Source organism: Lacerta agilis, chromosome 12 (assembly GCF_009819535.1).
Source record: "Lacerta agilis isolate rLacAgi1 chromosome 12, rLacAgi1.pri, whole genome shotgun sequence".
NCBI lineage: Eukaryota > Metazoa > Chordata > Lepidosauria > Squamata > Lacertidae > Lacerta > Lacerta agilis.
In genome coordinates, this window is record NC_046323.1 from 34155345 (window position 1) to 34174804 (window position 19460).

The 19460-nt window shown below is 36.6% G+C and overlaps 1 protein-coding gene across 10 annotated transcripts in view; it reads left to right on the forward strand.

Moving 5' to 3' along the window:
* Positions 1-19460, forward strand: part of CACNB2 (calcium voltage-gated channel auxiliary subunit beta 2) — a 133007-nt gene that overhangs the window by 106523 nt on the left and 7024 nt on the right. For 7 of the 10 annotated variants that reach the window (XM_033165131.1, XM_033165129.1, XM_033165136.1 and 4 more), the window contains 7 exons: positions 2269-2391; positions 4132-4268; positions 5543-5619; positions 9699-9832; positions 13112-13192; positions 13423-13481; positions 15051-15160. In XM_033165131.1, coding sequence (XP_033021022.1) covers positions 2269-2391; positions 4132-4268; positions 5543-5619; positions 9699-9832; positions 13112-13192; positions 13423-13481; positions 15051-15160 — 721 coding nt within the window. Of the gene's footprint in view, positions 1-2268; positions 2392-4131; positions 4269-5542; positions 5620-9698; positions 9833-9978; positions 9999-10440; positions 10503-13111; positions 13193-13422; positions 13482-15050; positions 15161-19460 lie in introns of all 10 variants that reach the window. The other 3 variants (XM_033165132.1, XM_033165138.1, XM_033165130.1) reach the window with 2 other exon arrangements.

Below are 19460 nucleotides of genomic sequence, written 5' to 3' on the forward strand. Positions count from 1 at the left end.
AACTAGTCTACTGTACAAAGATAAAATTTATTATTTGTTCCTCTGCCTACTTTTGCTTCCGAACCTGTTCTCACTGAAATGTGATGCTTGTGTTCCAATGTTCCAGTTTTAGATAACATGTTCAGTGTGTTAGTACCAGCATATAAAGCCCTAAATGGCTTTGGACTCAAGTACCCACAAGAGCCTCTTTCCATTTTTTAAAAATAAAATATCCGTTTTATTCAAATATCAGTTTAGACTTATGGCAAAAGTCATTTGTCCCCTTGCTAGAGATGTGAAGGCCTGGAAAAATTCAGAAAAAAACAGTTTTTTCCATTTTTCCCCTGAAGCCTTTTTTGGTTTTTTTCCGAAAAATTGGAAAAATAAAAAATATATTATGGAATGTTTTATTTTAACATGATGAATAAAATATTTTAAGATAAGGGGTTCAAATATTTTATAAATCATTTCTAAAAAAATATGTATGGTATCAGATTATTCTAATTTCTGTGAGGACAAGCAAGTCCTAGGTTACAAACTGAACTATCCAATGCAGGAACAAGATACAATTCTTCCTTTAGGAGGTGCTGTTGTTACCAGAAAAGAAAAAGGTTTCATTTTTGTTTTTGCATGCATGTGGTATGCATTGGTTCTGTTCCTCTTCACTAGGCCTCAAAGCACTGAAAGAAAATATAGAGCAACAAAAAGGGCCTGAAAGTATATACTTAATTACAGCTCAGAAAATGATTCTGATTAAATTTCATGCCCATTCATTGGAGCTTAGTCCCACTTCCTTCTTCATTTCTTTTTATGAGAATTTTTTTTTAAATACTGTGGAGAGGAAATATAATTGTTACCTCTGGATTTTTAAAAATTGTTTTGTGGAGGGTTTTTTTTTGTTCCACATAAACTAGTAAACAGTTCAGGAGATTGTTGCTCCATTTGTTACAAGTACAAATAAATATTATTTTTAAAGTAAATTCTGTTTGTAATAATTGTTTGGATACACTATATTTTAAAAATGCTAGTTGTGATAATTTTATGCCAATTAAAATTTGCAAAATACAGAGGGGGAGAATCACATTTACTATACTATAATGTTCACTGAATTGAAATCACATCTAATTCTTTTGTATCACATCTAATTCTATATTGTATCTTTATACATATGTATTCATACTTGTACAGTGGTACCTTGGGTTACATACACTTCAGGTTACATACTCCGCTAACCCAGCAATAACACTTCTGGTTAAGAACTTTGCTTCAGGATAAGAACAGAAATCGTGCTCTGGTGGCACAGCAGCAGCAGGAGGTCCCATTAGCTAAAGTGGTGCTTCAGGTTAAGAACAGTTTCAGGTTAAGAACGGACCTCCGGAACGAATTAAGTACGTAACCAGAGGTACCACTGTACCTGACTTTGCATATTTTCTCCTCTATTTCTGATTCAAGTCTTCTGGCCAAAACAGCAGCACCTATTTACAAGAGATAAGGTATTAGGCGACTTGGGGTAACTGAGGTTTGCAGGAGTACAAAACATCTTTAGTAAAATATAAATAAATGACAAGGCAACCCCAAATTGAGGTGTAACCCCTCCAAGAAAACAGTCCAGTGAGCATGCTCAGTAAGCTTGGAATTCTCACTGACTGGTGGTGGAAGGGGAAGAAAACCATGGGAAGTAGTTGGAATCCTGAACAACTCCACATTGCAACATTTTGTTTTAGAGCCCCATCACTGATTCTACCCCCCCCATCCTTTTGCAGAGAAGCCATTTCTCCCAACAATATGTATAGATGTTTTCAATAGGCAATCACCACATAAAGATGCTGTCACTTAATGGGCAAGGGTGGATATAAATGAACCAACTTTCAAAATTGGTGGAAACAGACTCCTTGCATTTTTTGTTTTTTATAAGCTTCATAATTAGGTTGCAAAAGAGACTTGTCTGGTACCACAGATTAGATACCAAAGCTGCTTTACTTTCTAATGTCTAGGTAACTGTTAACTATACTTGCTGGGAGAGTTGTCAGTGGGCAAGTCTGGGAAAGTTGTCAACAGGCAATGAGTCTTCTCCCTGACCTTGTGAAGTACCTCTGGAATAGTCAAATTTGTTACAGGTCTCCCACTTCCAAGTTATTTGGAAAACTGCCATCTATCCTCAGCATAATATCATCACTTTGATTGCCTCTTATGAAGTACTCCCCAGACTTTTCAGTGTTTTCATTGAAGACAAGCACATTTTAATGCCGGGAAAAATATCAACCCTCTTTCTCTCATTTTGCTCTACAGACAAAACCTGTTGCATTTGCAGTCCGGACAAATGTTAGCTACAGTGCAGCCCACGAGGATGATGTACCAGTCCCAGGCATGGCCATCTCATTTGAAGCGAAAGATTTTCTTCATGTTAAAGAAGTAAGACAGCTTATATTGCAATTATAGCTATGATTGCAGTAATATAAAGTATGCTGTTTTATTTAAACTGGATGGATTCCAGCAAGACTTTACATATGATAGAGACTGTGTGCCATGCTTCCTTTCTCATTTTCGTTTAAAAGTAATGTTTATACATCATGAACAAACATTTGGGTTCCCAGATTGCAGCCGCTTTGCCTCATCTCTGCTCCTGCTGCTGCCATACAGCTATGAGCTAAGCCATGGTTTGGCATAGCATTATTTCCAGACCTGCATTTGTGGTTTGTTTCACTCCAGACAAACCATGAACTGTACCCAAGGGTTTTTTGTTTTTTTTGTCTGGAGATAAAACATAAGCCTAGGTTTGGACATAATGCTAACCAACTCCATAGTAGCAGCAGGAACAGAGGAGGAGCAGAGTAGACATGATATTCTCTCCAGAAAACCACACATTTGCTCATTCGCACTAAGCCATGGATTGTACAAACTGGGTCAGTTTAAATGCTGCAATGCCTTTGCCCTTAGTAATAAGAAGATTCAGTGAATTTCTTTTGTCTCATTTTTTCTTTTTCAGACTGTAAGCTAAAGTGCTACATAAATGTTTCTGTGACACTTACAGTAGACTTCTAAGTCAATATACCTTTGGTGTCCATGCAGTTTACCTTGATAGCAGCAAATAAGAGATAATGTCTGCATAAAGTGATTGAAATGGCTAAATTGTAGATAGTAACACATCTGGATACTCTTTTAGACTAACCAGATTTCTCTTGTTTCTGTGAATTAGAGAAGAGACCACCCATTTTCTCTTTCCTTGCTTTATGGAAATTCAGTATAATGTGCTTTCTAACACATGGGTGTTCCACCTCATTTGTAGTTAATGCATGTCATCTTATCAAATATTTCAGGACTAAGTAAACATGGATTGCTTTGTAGATGGTGACATGATGCTTAATCATTCAAAACTTGTAGTGCAGCCCTTATCATGCAGCCAAACTTAAGTACACAAGTCCCATGTCACATGCATGATTTTCTCCCATCAAAGTTAATGAGACTCAAAATCACTTAATTTTGGCAGGATAGAGCCCATACTTTCTCCAACACCTAAAAGTCATTCTGTGTTAGCTTGAAATAGCATTGTCAGGATGAAACACTTTTCTAAATTTCCAGATACATCAGGAATGAGTCAGATACTACTTTTCCTGCCCATTCCTTCCTTAATCCTGTTATCTGTCCATCTTCTCACTCCACACCTGCTGTGTAGCAGATTTAGAATCCTTTTATTAAAGCAATTAGTAGTTGGCTGAGAGAGTCGATGAATAAACAAGTCTTGACTGTTTTGTCTTCTACTGTATGGGGGGAATTTTAGGGTACAATATGACTCTTTGGATTACAGCCTGCTAATTCTAGCTTCAAACTTTCACCACTTTATTTCAGATATACATCTTTCCGGTGGGTATCTGTTCATCCACATCCATACTCATTTTGGTTAAGGGCTAAATTCTGATAAATCTAACAACTCCCAGACACTCCATCTACATTTACACATGCTTGATGATATTTTATTTAGACATCTACTTCCTAGGCTTAAAAACACTATGTAGATAAATTATATGCAATTACTAGTATGGTCACTTACCAGCATGGTAAATGTGATACGTTAGGATGAGGGGAGAATTCTTTGGCAACAGCAAAAAGAAAAACTTCTGACATTTAAATTCATTAATCTATTCTTTTCTCTAGAAATTTAACAACGACTGGTGGATAGGACGATTGGTAAAAGAAGGCTGTGAAATAGGATTCATACCAAGTCCAGTCAAATTAGAAAATATGAGGCTGCAGCATGAACAAAAGGCTAAACAAGGGAAATTTTACTCCAGGTAATCAATAACAATTACACAGAGACAGTGATTTAATCTATGGGAAGTTGTTAAAATTAAAAAGCCTTCCTTGGTGGTGGTGGTGGTGGGGGGTAAAAATCCTGTTATTCTTGTTCTCCACTCTTATTTACCAGAGGTATTCTTTAAGTGAAGCTTTAATGCCAGGATTGTACTTTGAAGGGAAAGGCTATGAACATGCTTTCAGTTTACATGCTCCTTCTCTCTCATAAAGGATTGATGAGAGGGCTTGGTTTTGTGCAAGGAGATTAAAGAGATACAGAAACTCGCTAATTCAATCTCCCTGCACAAAACCAAGGCCTCTCTGCATCACTCTGCAGCTACAATCCTTGGAGTCAAGTATTGTCTGAATTGGTTCTTTCGCTTTGAATTTGTTTCCACGTGTGTAGAACTAAGACTCCCTGAGCGTGGTTCTCTTCCTCAATATTGTCACAAGCTGTTAATTGCTATGTTACTTCTTTCAGAAAGAGGATAAAAGTTTCACTTTAGTTATATTTGTGAAAGTTGGTATTTTTATTGCTGTCATTTCACAATAATAGCCAGAAGTGGTGAAAAAGAGAACTTTTAAATCACTGTAGTATTTTCCTCCTATAAATTGTTTGACTTTATAGATAGATATAGATAGATAGATTCATTCCTTGATGATTGATGGTTGACCACAGATGTGTGGAGGGTTTTTTTAATTGAAGCTACCATCACCACCCATGAAATCCTGATTTTTTAAAAATTACTATTATTATTAAAGAAATTGGCGCTGTTAAAAAAAAAAACCTTATGTTTTTGTGGGTTTTATTTATTTAATCTGTCAGTTTTTTACCATGACAATTCAGAGCCACCAACAATATTTTGATATTCAAACTCTATGCAGTCCAAAAATATGGTTTCTGTAGACCCTTACCAAGGTATATCAGGCCCTTTAATATTGAAGTAGTCATTTTAGGGAAGTTTTTAATGTTTAATTGCTTATTATTATTATCATTATCATTATCATCATTATTAATATCTGTTGGGAACCGCCCAGAGTGGCTGGGGAAACCCGCCAGATGGGTGGGGTATAAATAATAATAACCATCATCATCATCTCTGTTTTGTAGAGACAGATTAAAGGCATCATGTCATTTGGCCTTCAGGACCAAGCTTTGGATACTGTGGAAATTCCTAACAATTCCACCAATCTTAGAGTTTTCACTGAACATCACATTTATACCTTGTGAGCATTATATTAGAAAAGTGAATGTTTATTTACTTTACTCTAGTAAATCAGGAGGAAATTCATCATCCAGTTTGGGTGACGTAGTACCTAGTTCCAGAAAGTCTACACCTCCATCATCTGGTAAGTGGGCCATTGCTCTTTTCACACTTATAAATAATAATTAATATAACTATTGTATTCCTGCACATTACACTTTTCAGTAGAAGTGAGAAATCAACCCTTTTTCATTTTTTAATTAACAGGTTCAGGGTACAGATGATTTTAGTAAGACTCAATCCATGTAAAAACTGGTAATGAGGAGTAGAACAGAACTTAAAGAGCATCATTCTGGCTAGTTCATGTATTTATGTTAGAGTGATAATGTAAGTTGTGGATCTTTGTTGAAGGCGATAGTCTCTTAGTCCAGTTATTATGTGGGCTATGCCGTACATCTACCAGCAGTTTTGCCAGGCGAGTAAAATGGGTAGATGCCTATAGCTGAGGCTGTGGCTCTACGTGGTTTACTGGAACCATGCCAGTAGCAGTCATGGTGGCCTGTTGTGGGGAAGGGGCTGAACGTTCTGACATAGAGCATTATGTTCCCACACAGTTAAATGGTGGAATTTGCTACCAAAAGATGTGGTGATGGCCACCAACTTAGAGCCATTTAAAGGGGGATTAGATAAATTCATGGATAAGGCTATCAGTGGCTGCTCTAAGGATAGCTGTATGTTATTTCTAAGGTAAGAGGCAGCATGCCTCTGAATAACAGTCACCAGAAACCACAGCAAGGACCGGGTTATCGTCCTACTTGTGAGCTTCCCGTTGAGGCTGCTAGATTGATCCAGCAGGACTTCTTAGATTATTAAACAAATATTTTTAGATCATCTCTAAGATCATGGAAAGAGGATTGGCAGCATCACATTTTGTTAGCCTCTAGACGGTTTATGTGGTAAAACATGTTTTGTTATATTAAATAGATTGCTTTTGATACCTTGCTTCTAAAAACCTTCCTTGGTTATCTTGAATGATAATCTTTTTGCCATATGGGCAGTGAGCTTGGTGCTTTCTGTTTGATGGGGCACCAGGAGAAGCGCTGCAGAGCCCAGGGCCAAGAGGAAGGGGCCCTCTAGCAGTCACTTGCTGGGTGGGCCTGGAAACTGCCAGGCCATAGCTTTGGCTTGGCAAGAGAGTGTATGGATCCAGTTCCTCTGGCAATGGCCTCTTGGTGGGATAGGCCCCTTTGCTGGCGAGATTCCAAAGTGACTGGGTGTGTTGTTTCAGTCACAGTATCAACACTTCCAGGAAAATGCAGGCTGTCTCCAAGCATCTACTGAGTGCCTTCACCATAATCGCTTATCACGGCCACTAGTTGGTCATTCTTCTTAAGTCTTGACATCTCCATGGTAGGAAGCTTCCCTAACTCCAAAAATGGAAGGCCCATCAACATCCTTTCCCATAGTTTAAGTTCAGCTGCTGCTGCCATCTCTCACCCAGGTTAAACTTCTTTGGGGTTATTGGTTTGGGTGTTTTCTTTGTTTTAGTATGTGATTTGTGTTCTCATTTTGTATTTTTATTTTGTGAACCACCCTGTGATCTTTGTATGAAGAGTGATATATAAATGTAATTAATAAATAATAGAGGAAGAAAGATTAAACATTTTTGTTGAGATCTATAAAATCTCTTAGAGGAATACTTTTCAAATTGCATGACTTTTTAAATTGATAACAACAATATATCCAGATTTTCTTTTTATAAAATTAATTGAGCATGTAAACTAGAAACATGTTTACAGCCTTTCACTTCCCTTTAATGTACAGTCTTGGGATCAAATCGTTACTTAAATAATGGCTAAGCAATTGCTGAGTTCTGTTGCCAATGTTACTAATAGTAGTAGTAATGAAACACCAGTGATGCATTAGGTAATCCACAATGAGAAGCATCATAGAAGTTTAAGCATAGAGAACTTAAAATATATTGCATATTTGTTGCATGTTTTTGCTACACATTTATGTTCCCTGAGTTAAGACAGGGAGATGTTTGTACTGCTTTCATGTTCATCATACAACCCAGCTCCCTGTTGTCGTAAAGACCCTTCTTTTAACATTTCTGAATATATTAACAAAGTTGTTTCGAAGTGTACCGGTATATACCAAAATTATTACAATTATTGCAGATGTATTGCTTGGATTGGTGACCATAAACAAAAGGTATTTTATATCAATAACAATTAGAATTTATAGGAAAGGGGAAGAGAGTGGAGAAGAGGGTAATTAAAATATGCACTTAATGAGCGCAAGACTGCTGCAAACTATGGGCACTGTTCTACCATATGCCTCATTATTTGTGTGATCAATAAAGTCACACAAGATTGCGTAAAAATTGCCATGTTTCTTTTGGCTTCTTGCTACATTTATTTTTGTGTGTCAGTTTTTCCAATAATGCTGTTTGTCAGATTGGTGCATAGTTAATAATTGTAATGATTTCTATGTCCTGGCAGTAGTTTTTCTTGCAGCAGTTAATAGATGTGTTATGAGTTCTTTGTTTCAAATTTGCAACATATCATGACTATAAAAGTTAAGTGGAGCCAGTCTTAGGTTCATGGGGGGGGGGGACTCTGCTTTGTAATCAAATACATTGCTGTACATTTACTTTTCCCAAACTTTTCTGTTTTTGCACACTCCCACCACATGTACTGATATGTGCCTATAGTGGGAAATCTTCTCCAAAATGTGGGAGAACTGTTCAGTTTTATATAGGCTAGATGACTTTGGTTTAAGTACCTGTCATGCCCAATTTTAAGGGTTCTTTCTCTGGTTGTTGCCAGTATATAATAATTTAATAATAATTTATTATTTATACCCCACCCATCTGGCTGTTTCCTCAGCCACTCTGGGCGGCTCCCAATCAAGTGTTAAAATTTTGTATGGCACTTTTGTCTACAGCCTGTTCCGTGCATCTTCTTTAGTTTCTAAATCCCAATTCAGTTCTCATCACCTTCTGAAATTTTGCTGAAACAAAACTGAAACCTCCATGATAGATTTATACAAAGATGGTATTAACACTTTTGTTATTATTTTTTCATATGCCATTAATTGTCTTGTGGCTTCATTTTTAACCTGGGAACTTGTTAAAATGGACCTAAATTGGTAGCCTAATAGACATAATACTTGAACATTCTCCAATTGAATTTGCATCTCATTAATGGTAATTGATCATCCATCTTTGTAATTTTTCCCCAATTAATATAATTGTTAGAAAGCCCTTTCAATAAGACGTTTGTGTGCTTCATAGTGTCCTATAATAGTCTTTCCCTCCTCTTCCCCTTCTTCCTGTTGCCTTAAGATGTAAGGCTTTATATACCGGTAATAGGAATGTACCCTCAGTTTATTGTTCGGTTTTTACTTAAACAAAGGCAGTTGGTGCCAATTCAGCTGGAGCCCTCAATAGCATTTCCTAGATGACTATTGATAACTTTAATTTAAAATAATTTTAAAACTTCAGATATATTAAACAGGTTTGGTTTTCTGCCTGTTTCACATAAACACTTACTTTTTATAGCATTTAAAATTTTCTGTATGTGATACATTAAAAGTTTTCACAAGAGGTGAATGTTGATCTGTCAAATAATTATAGGGATTTACAACTTTTCTTGAGAGGAACCAACAGGTTCCAACCCCAACGAGAAGTCAGACCCCCTGTGGTTAATTGCCCTTAACCACCACTGGCAATATGACACACTCATTTGAATTCCGTGACCCATCAGTAGGTTTTAATCACTTGGGGGGGGGAGATACTACAGGCCACAAGATAAGTATGTGAGATATGCATTATTTTTTTAGGTTAAGTAATCTATGCCACTTGGATTTGGGATTTTCCTAGGGCCCAACCTGGGTCACTAGTTTTGATTCAAAGTTGGTATAAACCTTCAGTCGTTCTTGCAAGTGTATATTCCAGTATAATGAAGGATACATTTGCATTAGTAAAGCTGGAACAAAAACTTAAAATTGAACAAAAATTAAATACAATTTATAATTGTATCTGTATGCCTATATTTAATCCCTGAGTATTGTACATTTTAAAATTCCCTCTTTTGTTTTTATTCTTCTGGATATTTCTGATGGACGTCTGACCTGGGATACTGCTGCTTACTATTTCTTTTTAACCCTTTTCTCCTCTCCCTGCCATCTGATAATTGTACATTGTTTATCTGTATATAGCTATAGACATAGATGCCACTGGTTTAGATGCAGAAGAAATTGATATTCCAGCAAACCATCGCTCCCCCAAACCCAGTGCAAACAGTGTCACATCACCCCACTCCAAAGAGAAAAGAATGCCCTTCTTTAAGAAGGTAACATCTACTTCCAAGCTGCCATCTGTACACCTGCTCACCTGCACTGCGTCACATTTTGAGTCCTGTTGAATGTCTGCGTCCTTTGACAAGCCAATAACATGCATGCTTTTGTTATTCTTTGTTTCTTTTCCATGCTGCTATAGCTAAGCAGAAGCAGAAATCGGTAAGTTTACTTGACACGAGTTGTATTTATTCTGCCACTGGCATCATTAGCATCACCTACAGTTTATGTAGTGCAATCATTTCAGTACAAAGGAAGAAACTTATCAGACTGCTAGCTGTTCCAGTCCAGTAGAAACAGGCAGACCAGGCCCTGTGAGTGACTTAGTCAAATGTTGCTTATGGTACTTTTCCTTTTTGATGGAATAATAGGCTGCCAGGGGAATTTCTTTAAACATCCACAGAAGTAAACAAAAATTGACAAGAGCAGATAATGCACCGATCTAGTGCATGCTTATTCTTTGTCATTTTTCCAGATTTTTACTTGTAATTCAATCTTATAACTATAATTCATTTTTGTTAAATCTAAACAGATACTCATCTTGTTCTTTAAAAAGAACTTGCAATTTTTAATTTAGTCAGTATTTAAACTTCTAATCCACTAGGTGCAAAATCTGCAGATGAGCAAGACCAGTGGAAAACTGCAGGCTTGTTTTGGCGGTCTACTGTGAGTTTTTCCTATTGTCATATATAAATTCTTTCCCATTGTTCTTGCCTTCTCCTCCAGCAGTCAGACTATAGCATCTTGCCTGTTAGATAACAGGACTGGGGACTCCCTTCATAGTCAAAAGGTACTCAGTAGGGAGGCTGACAAATGTGGTGTATTGTCATACTCTTTTCATCCCTTGTGTGGGAACTACAAGATGCTCCCAAAGACCTGACTAGAATTCATTATTTAGCAGCCAATTATGAGCAAGTGGAAAGCAAAGCTAGCTATTAATATTTATTTGTTTATTTTTACTAAAGCAATCCCGTTTTTTAAAAAAATTCAGATTCACACCTAGCATTATATATACTTTATATACATGTTCTTCTAGAGACCAATGTTTTGCTAGTGTGGTCTATGGCATGCTCAATGAAACAACAAATTCACTACCTTCACAACAGTCCAGTTGTCTTCAGAACTGTTCAGTTCTTGAATTAAAAAATTCCCTTGCTTGCCTTGTTTATCTATGTCAGTTGGTATGAAAGCTACATTGTCCACGGCTTTACAGAGTACTAGTACATAAAAACATTGGGCACGTTGGGTGTTTGACTATTTCTTCCCAGAAAGGCAAGATATAAATCCCATAAGTAAATAAATATATTTTTTAATTCATCACCTCTGTGATCCCATGTACATTTTCTGTTAAATATGATTCAGTTCCTTCTTCTTACTGGGCCTAAATCTTCCTTAGTAATGAAAGGCTATTTCTAAGAGCCACACCTAATAATTCTTTTTTAGTCCTTCCACTTTTATAAAGCAGATTTCTCAAAATCTCAACAAAATTGCCATGTGCAGGAGAAATTCATGTCATGTGTTGACATTTGCTCACCACAATCTGGATAGACACTCTAATTAACTCACTGTAACAGTCAAAGCACAGCCATCAGATGAAAAAAAATATCCCTCCCTAGCTATCTGGAATGAATTTGAAACAGTAATATAGAGGTGAAAGTCTCTTGTTGCACATTTCAGTCCCATAACATATTGCCACTGACAGCATATTTAATTAGAGCTGGGGAAAGCTAAAGGCTAGCATACAGCTGATTTTAATAAGTACCAGTATTCCATCAAATAAGGTAATATCTGTACCTACCCTAATTTTCAAGGGTTATTAGAGTGAGGCTGTTTTTTGGATAGCCACAATAAAACATAGAGATACATTATAGTGGGATGTTGATTTGGCAAATATAATAGGGTTGTAACATTATTCATGAGGGCTGATACAGTAATGCATGCACCAGGTTATTTATCTTTATAGCAAGAGTAATTCCAAAAGTATAATTACACAGCAGAGTCAACAGGCTTCGCTTCTAAGCAGGTAGTGGATCTGGCATGCAAAAATTAAATTCACATGCTTTTGATGCCTTGGGCACTGTTATTCATTCTTCTTACTTTAACAATTATGTGTCAAATTTACATGTAAACAGAAACAAACACTGACACAACTGTGTTCCATGTTTTAGACTGCTGCTTGTGTGGCATTTTGTGCTGTTGCTGTATTAATGTTTGTCTTTGTTTTCTTATGTTTGTATTCTACCTTATTGCTTTTATTATTATTACACTTGGGACATGTTGAATACTGAAATAATGAACAATGACAACATTCTGTGATGTTGACTGATGTATTTATACTATGTAGGCCCTTGAAAAATAGATCTGGCATACCTACTTTTAAGCTTTTTCCAGGTTGGTGGTTTTGAATTTGAAACATTTTGCCCACTGCAAACAAGCAAAACTGAAACAATGTTTTAAATAAGCCACTTTTGGTGGTTTTGGTAATGTATTTTTTATATATAAAAAACCCTTTTGACCATATTTGCATATAATTGTATGACACATTTTACACATTGAATGGTCAATTATCCATTCATAACTTTTGCATGATAAATCAAGCAAGTAATTTACAAAACATGCATTACCATTAGCAGGAGTCTTTTAGAGAGGATTGCTGTTTAGAATTCTGCTAATATAGCATTCAGCAATTGCTAAGATAATCGTATTTGTGAATTCAAATGCCAGTTGATTTGAAAATAAAAGTGTAAGTTTAAAAGTCCAATCAAAAAGATTTCAAATTAGTATCATCATGGTTTAATGAACCATATTTATATTGAGGGGTGAAGACTGATGATTCTTACCTTTTGTTTGCCTCTTGTCTCTACAGCCTCAGTTCTATTATTAAATTGTCTAACAGCTTTGACTATACAGTAGTCTTCAGTTACCAGAAGTTGATGGCAATAGAGTTCTATAGCTATAGTCCATTTGCCACTCTTTCAGAGTGATGGTTATCTTTCAGTTACATGGAGTGAATATAATTTAAACTGGCTATGCAAATAAGGTTGGATGGAAGCATTTTTAAAACATTCTCCCAAATATGAATAATCTTTTGATGCTTTTGAAGTTGTTGCTGGGAAAGCCCTGGGGGGAGGGAAATGCACCTCAGATTTCCCCCAGTGACGCCACTGGAACCTCAGCTAGATAATAAATAATAAATATAATAATTAATAATAATAATATATTAGAATTAACCTTTATGTAGGAACGAGAAGTTTAGTGCTTTTTCTCTTTATCAGACAGAACACATCCCTCCGTATGATGTAGTGCCTTCTATGCGACCAGTAGTCTTAGTGGGGCCTTCCTTAAAGGGATATGAGGTAAGAAATTTAATTTAATTAGGTATCTTTTTTTTTTCTATGTGAAAATATGAGAGGAAAAGAACCAGTTCAGTGTTTTCAAAAGGAATTGCCTACCTTGATGCTGCCAAAGTATGTGAAATTTTATTAGATTTCCCCCACACCTGATGTTGGCAACATTTTGTTCATTTAAGAGTAAAAATATTAATTCACTAATCTCACACTAAATTGGTTTGTTTCTTTACTTTCAGGTGACAGACATGATGCAAAAAGCATTATTTGATTTTTTAAAACATAGATTTGAAGGGCGGTAAGTATTTAAGAATCTAGACTAAGTTGCATTAGTTAAAACTGATTCTCTCCCCACCCCCCTTTTAAGCCATGTATCTAAATCTGAATGGAATTCAGATTTATTTTTCTTTTAATTGCTTTTACTTTTACAGTGGTACCTTGGGTTAAGAACTTAATTCATTCTGGAGGTCCATTATTAACCTGAAACTGTTCTTAACCTGAAGTACCACTTTAGCTAATGGGGCCTCCTGCTGCTGCCATCGCGCAATTTCTGTTCTTATCCTGAAGTTCTTAACCCGAGGTACTATTTCTGGGTTGGCAGCGTCTGTAACCTGAAGCGTCTGTAATCCGAGGTATCACTGTATTTGAGTTTTCTCAAGTTTGTTGACATCCTTCTTGAAATTAGCTACCAGAGATCATAGCTGAGAGACCTCTCCCTGAATTTCATCCATGTAAGCCTTAAGGGCTTGAATATACATAGATGGATTTTGTTTTCATCCAACCCCTTATGCTACCGGTATATCCAACTTGCTTCTCAGGTGTGAACAAGTTTGTCTCCTTTCCTGTTATATGTAAATGTTACAAGCCTATTTTCTAAGCTTTACCCAAACAATATAGCAAAATATTGTCACCAATGAACCACATGTGTAATATTTTTTTCTGTGTAGAATTCTGTTATTTGACATGAATTACTAATCTTCAGAAACTGATATTATTTGGTTAGTTTTGAAATTAATGTTGCACCTTACCTTTTTTCAAAAACATTGAAGGAAGCAGATTGTAATATAGTCTTGTTAGCAGGTATTTTGTTTCTAGTCAGATAGTTTTAAGCATGTCTTGTGTAGTGAAAAAATCAATCTAAAGACGATGGTGGCTATTTGCTATGACCTGGATTCCACTTTCAACTGGTAAACTGTGTAGGGAATAGTTTCACGAGTCTCAAGTCTCCGTTGAACTACCTCCTGTACATTTCTGGCAGTTTTCCAACCACTGCTTTAAGCCCGCCCCCCACCAAGTATGGGGGCTCTCCAGATGTTGCTGAACTCCTACCCTCATCATCCCTGGACATTGGCCAAGCTTGCTAGTGCTGATGGAAGTTGTAGTTCAGGAACTTCTGGACGACCAAAAGCTTCCCACATCTTCTCTAGGGTAATGGCAAATCCCTTGTTTTATAGTTGTTCCTTGTCCGTTCCTTCTGGCTGCATGTGTTTTTCTAGAAAATATAATTTCCATTGTGAAAGGCAACTTATTTGATAAAGCTATATTGTATAACTGTTTTAAACACAATTTTAAAGGCAAATTTCCTGTACAGAGATAATACCACTGTTACAGCATCAAGTTCCTTGCCTAGGCAGTTGACAGTCAAAACTAACATACACACACGAAGATAACTACAAGGTTTAACTTGGGAGCAGATAAGCAAGAATAAAGTCTGAAACCTCAAGATTTTAAGTGCTGTGTGAAAACCCTTTTTGGCTCAGAAGGGGTAACAACAAACAAAGGAGAGGCCCTAACTTGGTGTGCTAAAAGTATCCTAGATTTCTCTACAATGAATTACAACACTACTCTTTTTTCTTGTTTTTTTCAGTATATCAATCACACGGGTCACAGCAGACATCTCGCTTGCCAAACGCTCAGTATTAAACAATCCCAGCAAGCATGCGATAATTGAACGGTCCAATACAAGGTCAAGTTTAGGTAAGTGAATTAAATGATAGTATTAAAAGTCATCACTAACTACAGGTATAATAATCCAAAACTTGAAAACTCTTCATTTTATATAAAAAGGGGATTATTCACTATAACTCCACATACAGTTTCAGGTTTGGGCACTGCCTCCCTTTGGAAGTCGATACATCCATAGATCTTACTGAGGTAAAACAGGTACTTCTTAGGTAATTGTGCATCTGAAATTATGTGCCTGTTTCAAAGTAGCAGGTTTTTCAAAACCATTCTTCGATTCCTTCTATAGCTTAGTAATTTCACTCATAAAGAATGTAAAAAAAAATATATAAAAAAAATGCCCATGGTATTACAACAGTTGGTCCAATATTCATCTAATATAAATTCTTGTGTGCTCGTTTGCTCACAAACCTTTAGAATAAGTTCAGGAATCTTTCTTGTAAGATATGAGAGCAGGGGCACCAACTCACGGGGACTAAGCCCTTTTGCACCCCCAATGTCCCCCCCCCCAAAATGCTTAGCATGGTATGTATAATCTTTCTTCCTTGTCAGTATTTATCTCCCCCCCCACCATGAAACTGTGGTATTTGTTTTCCCGAGTGTCACTCTCTTCTCTGTTGTGGCTGATTTCTTAGTCCTTTTGAACACTTCATTCTTAAATGTGTAGGCAATCACTAATTCTCTTATTAGTCCTATGAGTTAATAGTTTATATTCCAGCTTTCTTCAGTCACAGAACTCAATTCAGTGTTTATGGGGTTTCCATAATCCCCCATCCAAGCACTGACCAGACCTACACGTGCTTAGCTGCCGGAGGTATTTGCGTCATGTTTCCTCAAACCATACACTGGGACCGTGGACAGTCTCACAGCTGAAAAAGAACTATTCCAATTTCATGTCAAGTCATTAGCGATTCAAGCATTTCCTCTTATAAATACTTCTGGGCATAGCATGTTTCAAGAACAAATAAATAGCTGTTGAAAAGTTACTCTAGTATACATTTGTGTGAGAAAGGAAGCTTTACTCAGAACACATGGTTAAAATCCAGTAGCCATATATGTGTCTGTGTGTACATGACATCTGTATAAGTTGCTGAACCAAATCTATGGCTTTTGCTTCATTTAGTCAGTTTCAAGAATCCAACCCCTTTTTCTTGTTTGTTCCCATGTATGTTGCATTTCTAGCTGCTCTTGTTGTAACCTTATCTCATTCTGTATGCTTTGGACAAGAACCTGATTGTCTTGGGTTTTTCCATTCTTTGCTTCATTAATGCCCTCCCTTTCCAGATGTTTTGGGTATGTATATATGGTTGCTAATTATTTTTGCTTTTGTCTTTGTGTTCATGACGTATTGCACCTCACAAAACCACTATCTCTTTCTGATAGCTGGTTTTGTAACAGTAAAAACAAGTTATTGGTGTAGTCTGTATGGAATTCTCTATTCTAGAGGATATCAACGATTTTAAACGTCAGAAATCAAGTCAGAGTTGGCAGGAAAATACTAAAAAAAAAAAAGATTGGATATCTAAATTGTGTACTGAGAATCTGCACTGCACTAGTCTAAGGTAGTAAATGTGCAAGTACGAAAAGAGTTGTACACAGCTGTTTGTAGAAACAGTTCTCCTTTGTGTAATATATGCACACATTGTTGCATGTGTATTAGAGGAGCTTTGCTTTGAAAATGTTGTCTTAGCTTTACTTGTTTTGTTGCTATACATGCCAAGCCGATTGTGTTAGAAAAAACAACCTCTAAATGTTTGAAAAATTGCTGTATTTTAACTAAGGTGCAGTTGATGTGTGTTCATTCAACATCCCTTGTTTCTAGCAAAAGATACTGTACGCATGAAAACTACATCCATTGTGCAGTGGTAGCCCTTAATAGCATTACAATATATCACTATAAGGAACTAAAGTATCTATTGCTTTTTAAATTTTTGTAGTAAACTATGTTTACCACATTGTACACAGAACCTAGTTCTTAGCCTCAGAAGATTAGGAATCTAAGAGTTCACACACCTAATACAGCCCTGATCAAGAGTTCTCCATTTCAAGGATTAGAACAGCTAATTTGCACATATTTGTATGGTGAGCCTTTCACCCATCTTAATTCCCCTAATACTGTATCATTCATGGCCAGAACACAAGAATATTGGCTTATAATTCACAAAATAATAATACTCAAGAAGAAACCATTACGAGGATAGGAATCAGCAATGCTTAAAAATCTATTTTTAAGATATTGTTCTTTATTTGTTTATACCATAAAATATACCTTATACCTTATTATTATACCTTTATAACTTTCTCTCTTGGAGAAGATAAAAACATTCCAGGCAAACAACATTTGAATAGAGCCAAAACACCCTATTGGAATTTTTCAGTTCAAAAATGGGAAAAGCGGGGAGCTGTTTCACCACTGCCTATCCCATGATCTTGTTTATTGTTTTTCCAACTACATGTGGGTGCCACACACACACACACATACAAACAAACAATTCTCCATCTTGAGAGTGGAAAGCATTGCACTCCTACTTGGTTTCAGATTTTAGCACTGTGACGAAGCCAGATACATTCAGTGCTTTCTGCCCTCACCATGGAGTCTTCCGGGTTAAAACAAGAAAGGCACCCACCAGCAACCTGTAATAAAAGTAAATTGTGAAAAGTAAATTGGGGATTTAAAATTTTAAATATATAAAATGACATATTGATAATTCTGCATCATTTCAAGTAATAGGATATAAATATATATCTATAATTAACAGAGTTATTTGATTTGATTTGATAACTGGTTAAGATAAACAAATCCCAGAGAAGATATAAAGCAACTCCACTTTTCTGTAAAACTATTTTCCCATTGTCTACCTCCCCTAACCCTGATTATGTTTGTGAGTTTTATCAAATGTACTAAATCCCAGACTTCAAGCACCCAAGCTTCTAATTCAGGAGGGTCTGTTTTTTACCCATACCTAACGTAATTGTCATATGGGCTGTTGTTAAGATAAGAATTGACTTTAACATCTTCATGCAGCACCACATTTTTAGTATAGCTAAATAATAATAATAATAATAATAATAATAATAATAATAATAATATAGGGTTCCTTGATCATTCATAAACCTTAATTTATCCTTCTCTTATACTTTATCCAAATATAATCTCATTTGGGGCCAAGACCACAAAATGTGAAAAAACATCTAACAGCATATACGTATATGCTGGTGATGTCAATCTTAAATAAATGTGCTTAAATAAATCTTAAATAAATGTTGGGATGAAGTTGGGATATATTTTGTTTAATCTTCTTGGTGTCAAGTATTGTCTTGTAATATGTGTTCCTCTTTCACATATCCACTTCCATATTTTAAACTACGGTACTTTTCCGTCTATTAGATGCCCCCGTATATAAGACTCCCCCCCTATTTTGGGGGACTCAGTTTTAAGAAAATGAGGGAAGATTACCAAAAGTTGTTGAGCCTCTCCCCCCAGGCAGCTGCGGGCAGGAAACACTCCCTAGATCATTTCCCGCATGAAACAGCCTCGAGGGAAATTGCACTCCAGCCAGCAAGCCGGTTGGCTGGAGGGCACCTTCCCCCATGCCGCTGCGCGCAGGAAACGATCCAGGGAGTGCTTCACAGCGGCATCGGGGGAAGCTGTGCACCACCAGCCAGCGTTCCCAGATCACTCCCCGCGCAGTGGCATCCCCCCCCCCATGCCACTTTCTGACATTTTTGTGTCAAAAAACCTCGACCAGTACACGGAAAAATAAGGTAAATATTTCTGGACAAATCTGTTGCCCATTGTCTTTGGTAGCAGTTTATTTGCATTTCACAATGCAGTAAAATGCCATCAGCCAATGCATTCAAAATTCCAAGAGCAAGCTTACCTCACACTGCACATCTATTTGACCTCATTAAATTACCAAAATGTATCCACGGCCTTATAGCCCAAATACAGGACCAGGTTGCTGACAGGGTGGGAACAATTTGGCTTCAGCTATTAAGGAGAAAACTCCGCTTCGCACAAATTTCTTACATGGGAACAATTTTTGTGTCAAGCATTTTATCATGTAACACGTTATCATGATAAGTAGCAGTGTTATTTTATTGAATTAATTTGTCCTCAAGACAGTTCAGTATTGGTGTACAATTCTTTTTTTATTGATTAGGCTGGTGGCTTTTTTCCTCTTTTGAACACCGTTAAATAGCTTCCTTTAGGAAGACATTCATTTCATTGACTGGCAGGTTCTCATATTTGAATCTCATTAGTTGTTCGTTGTGAAATCTGGTGAAGTTAATAAAGAATAGAAATGTAGAAGTG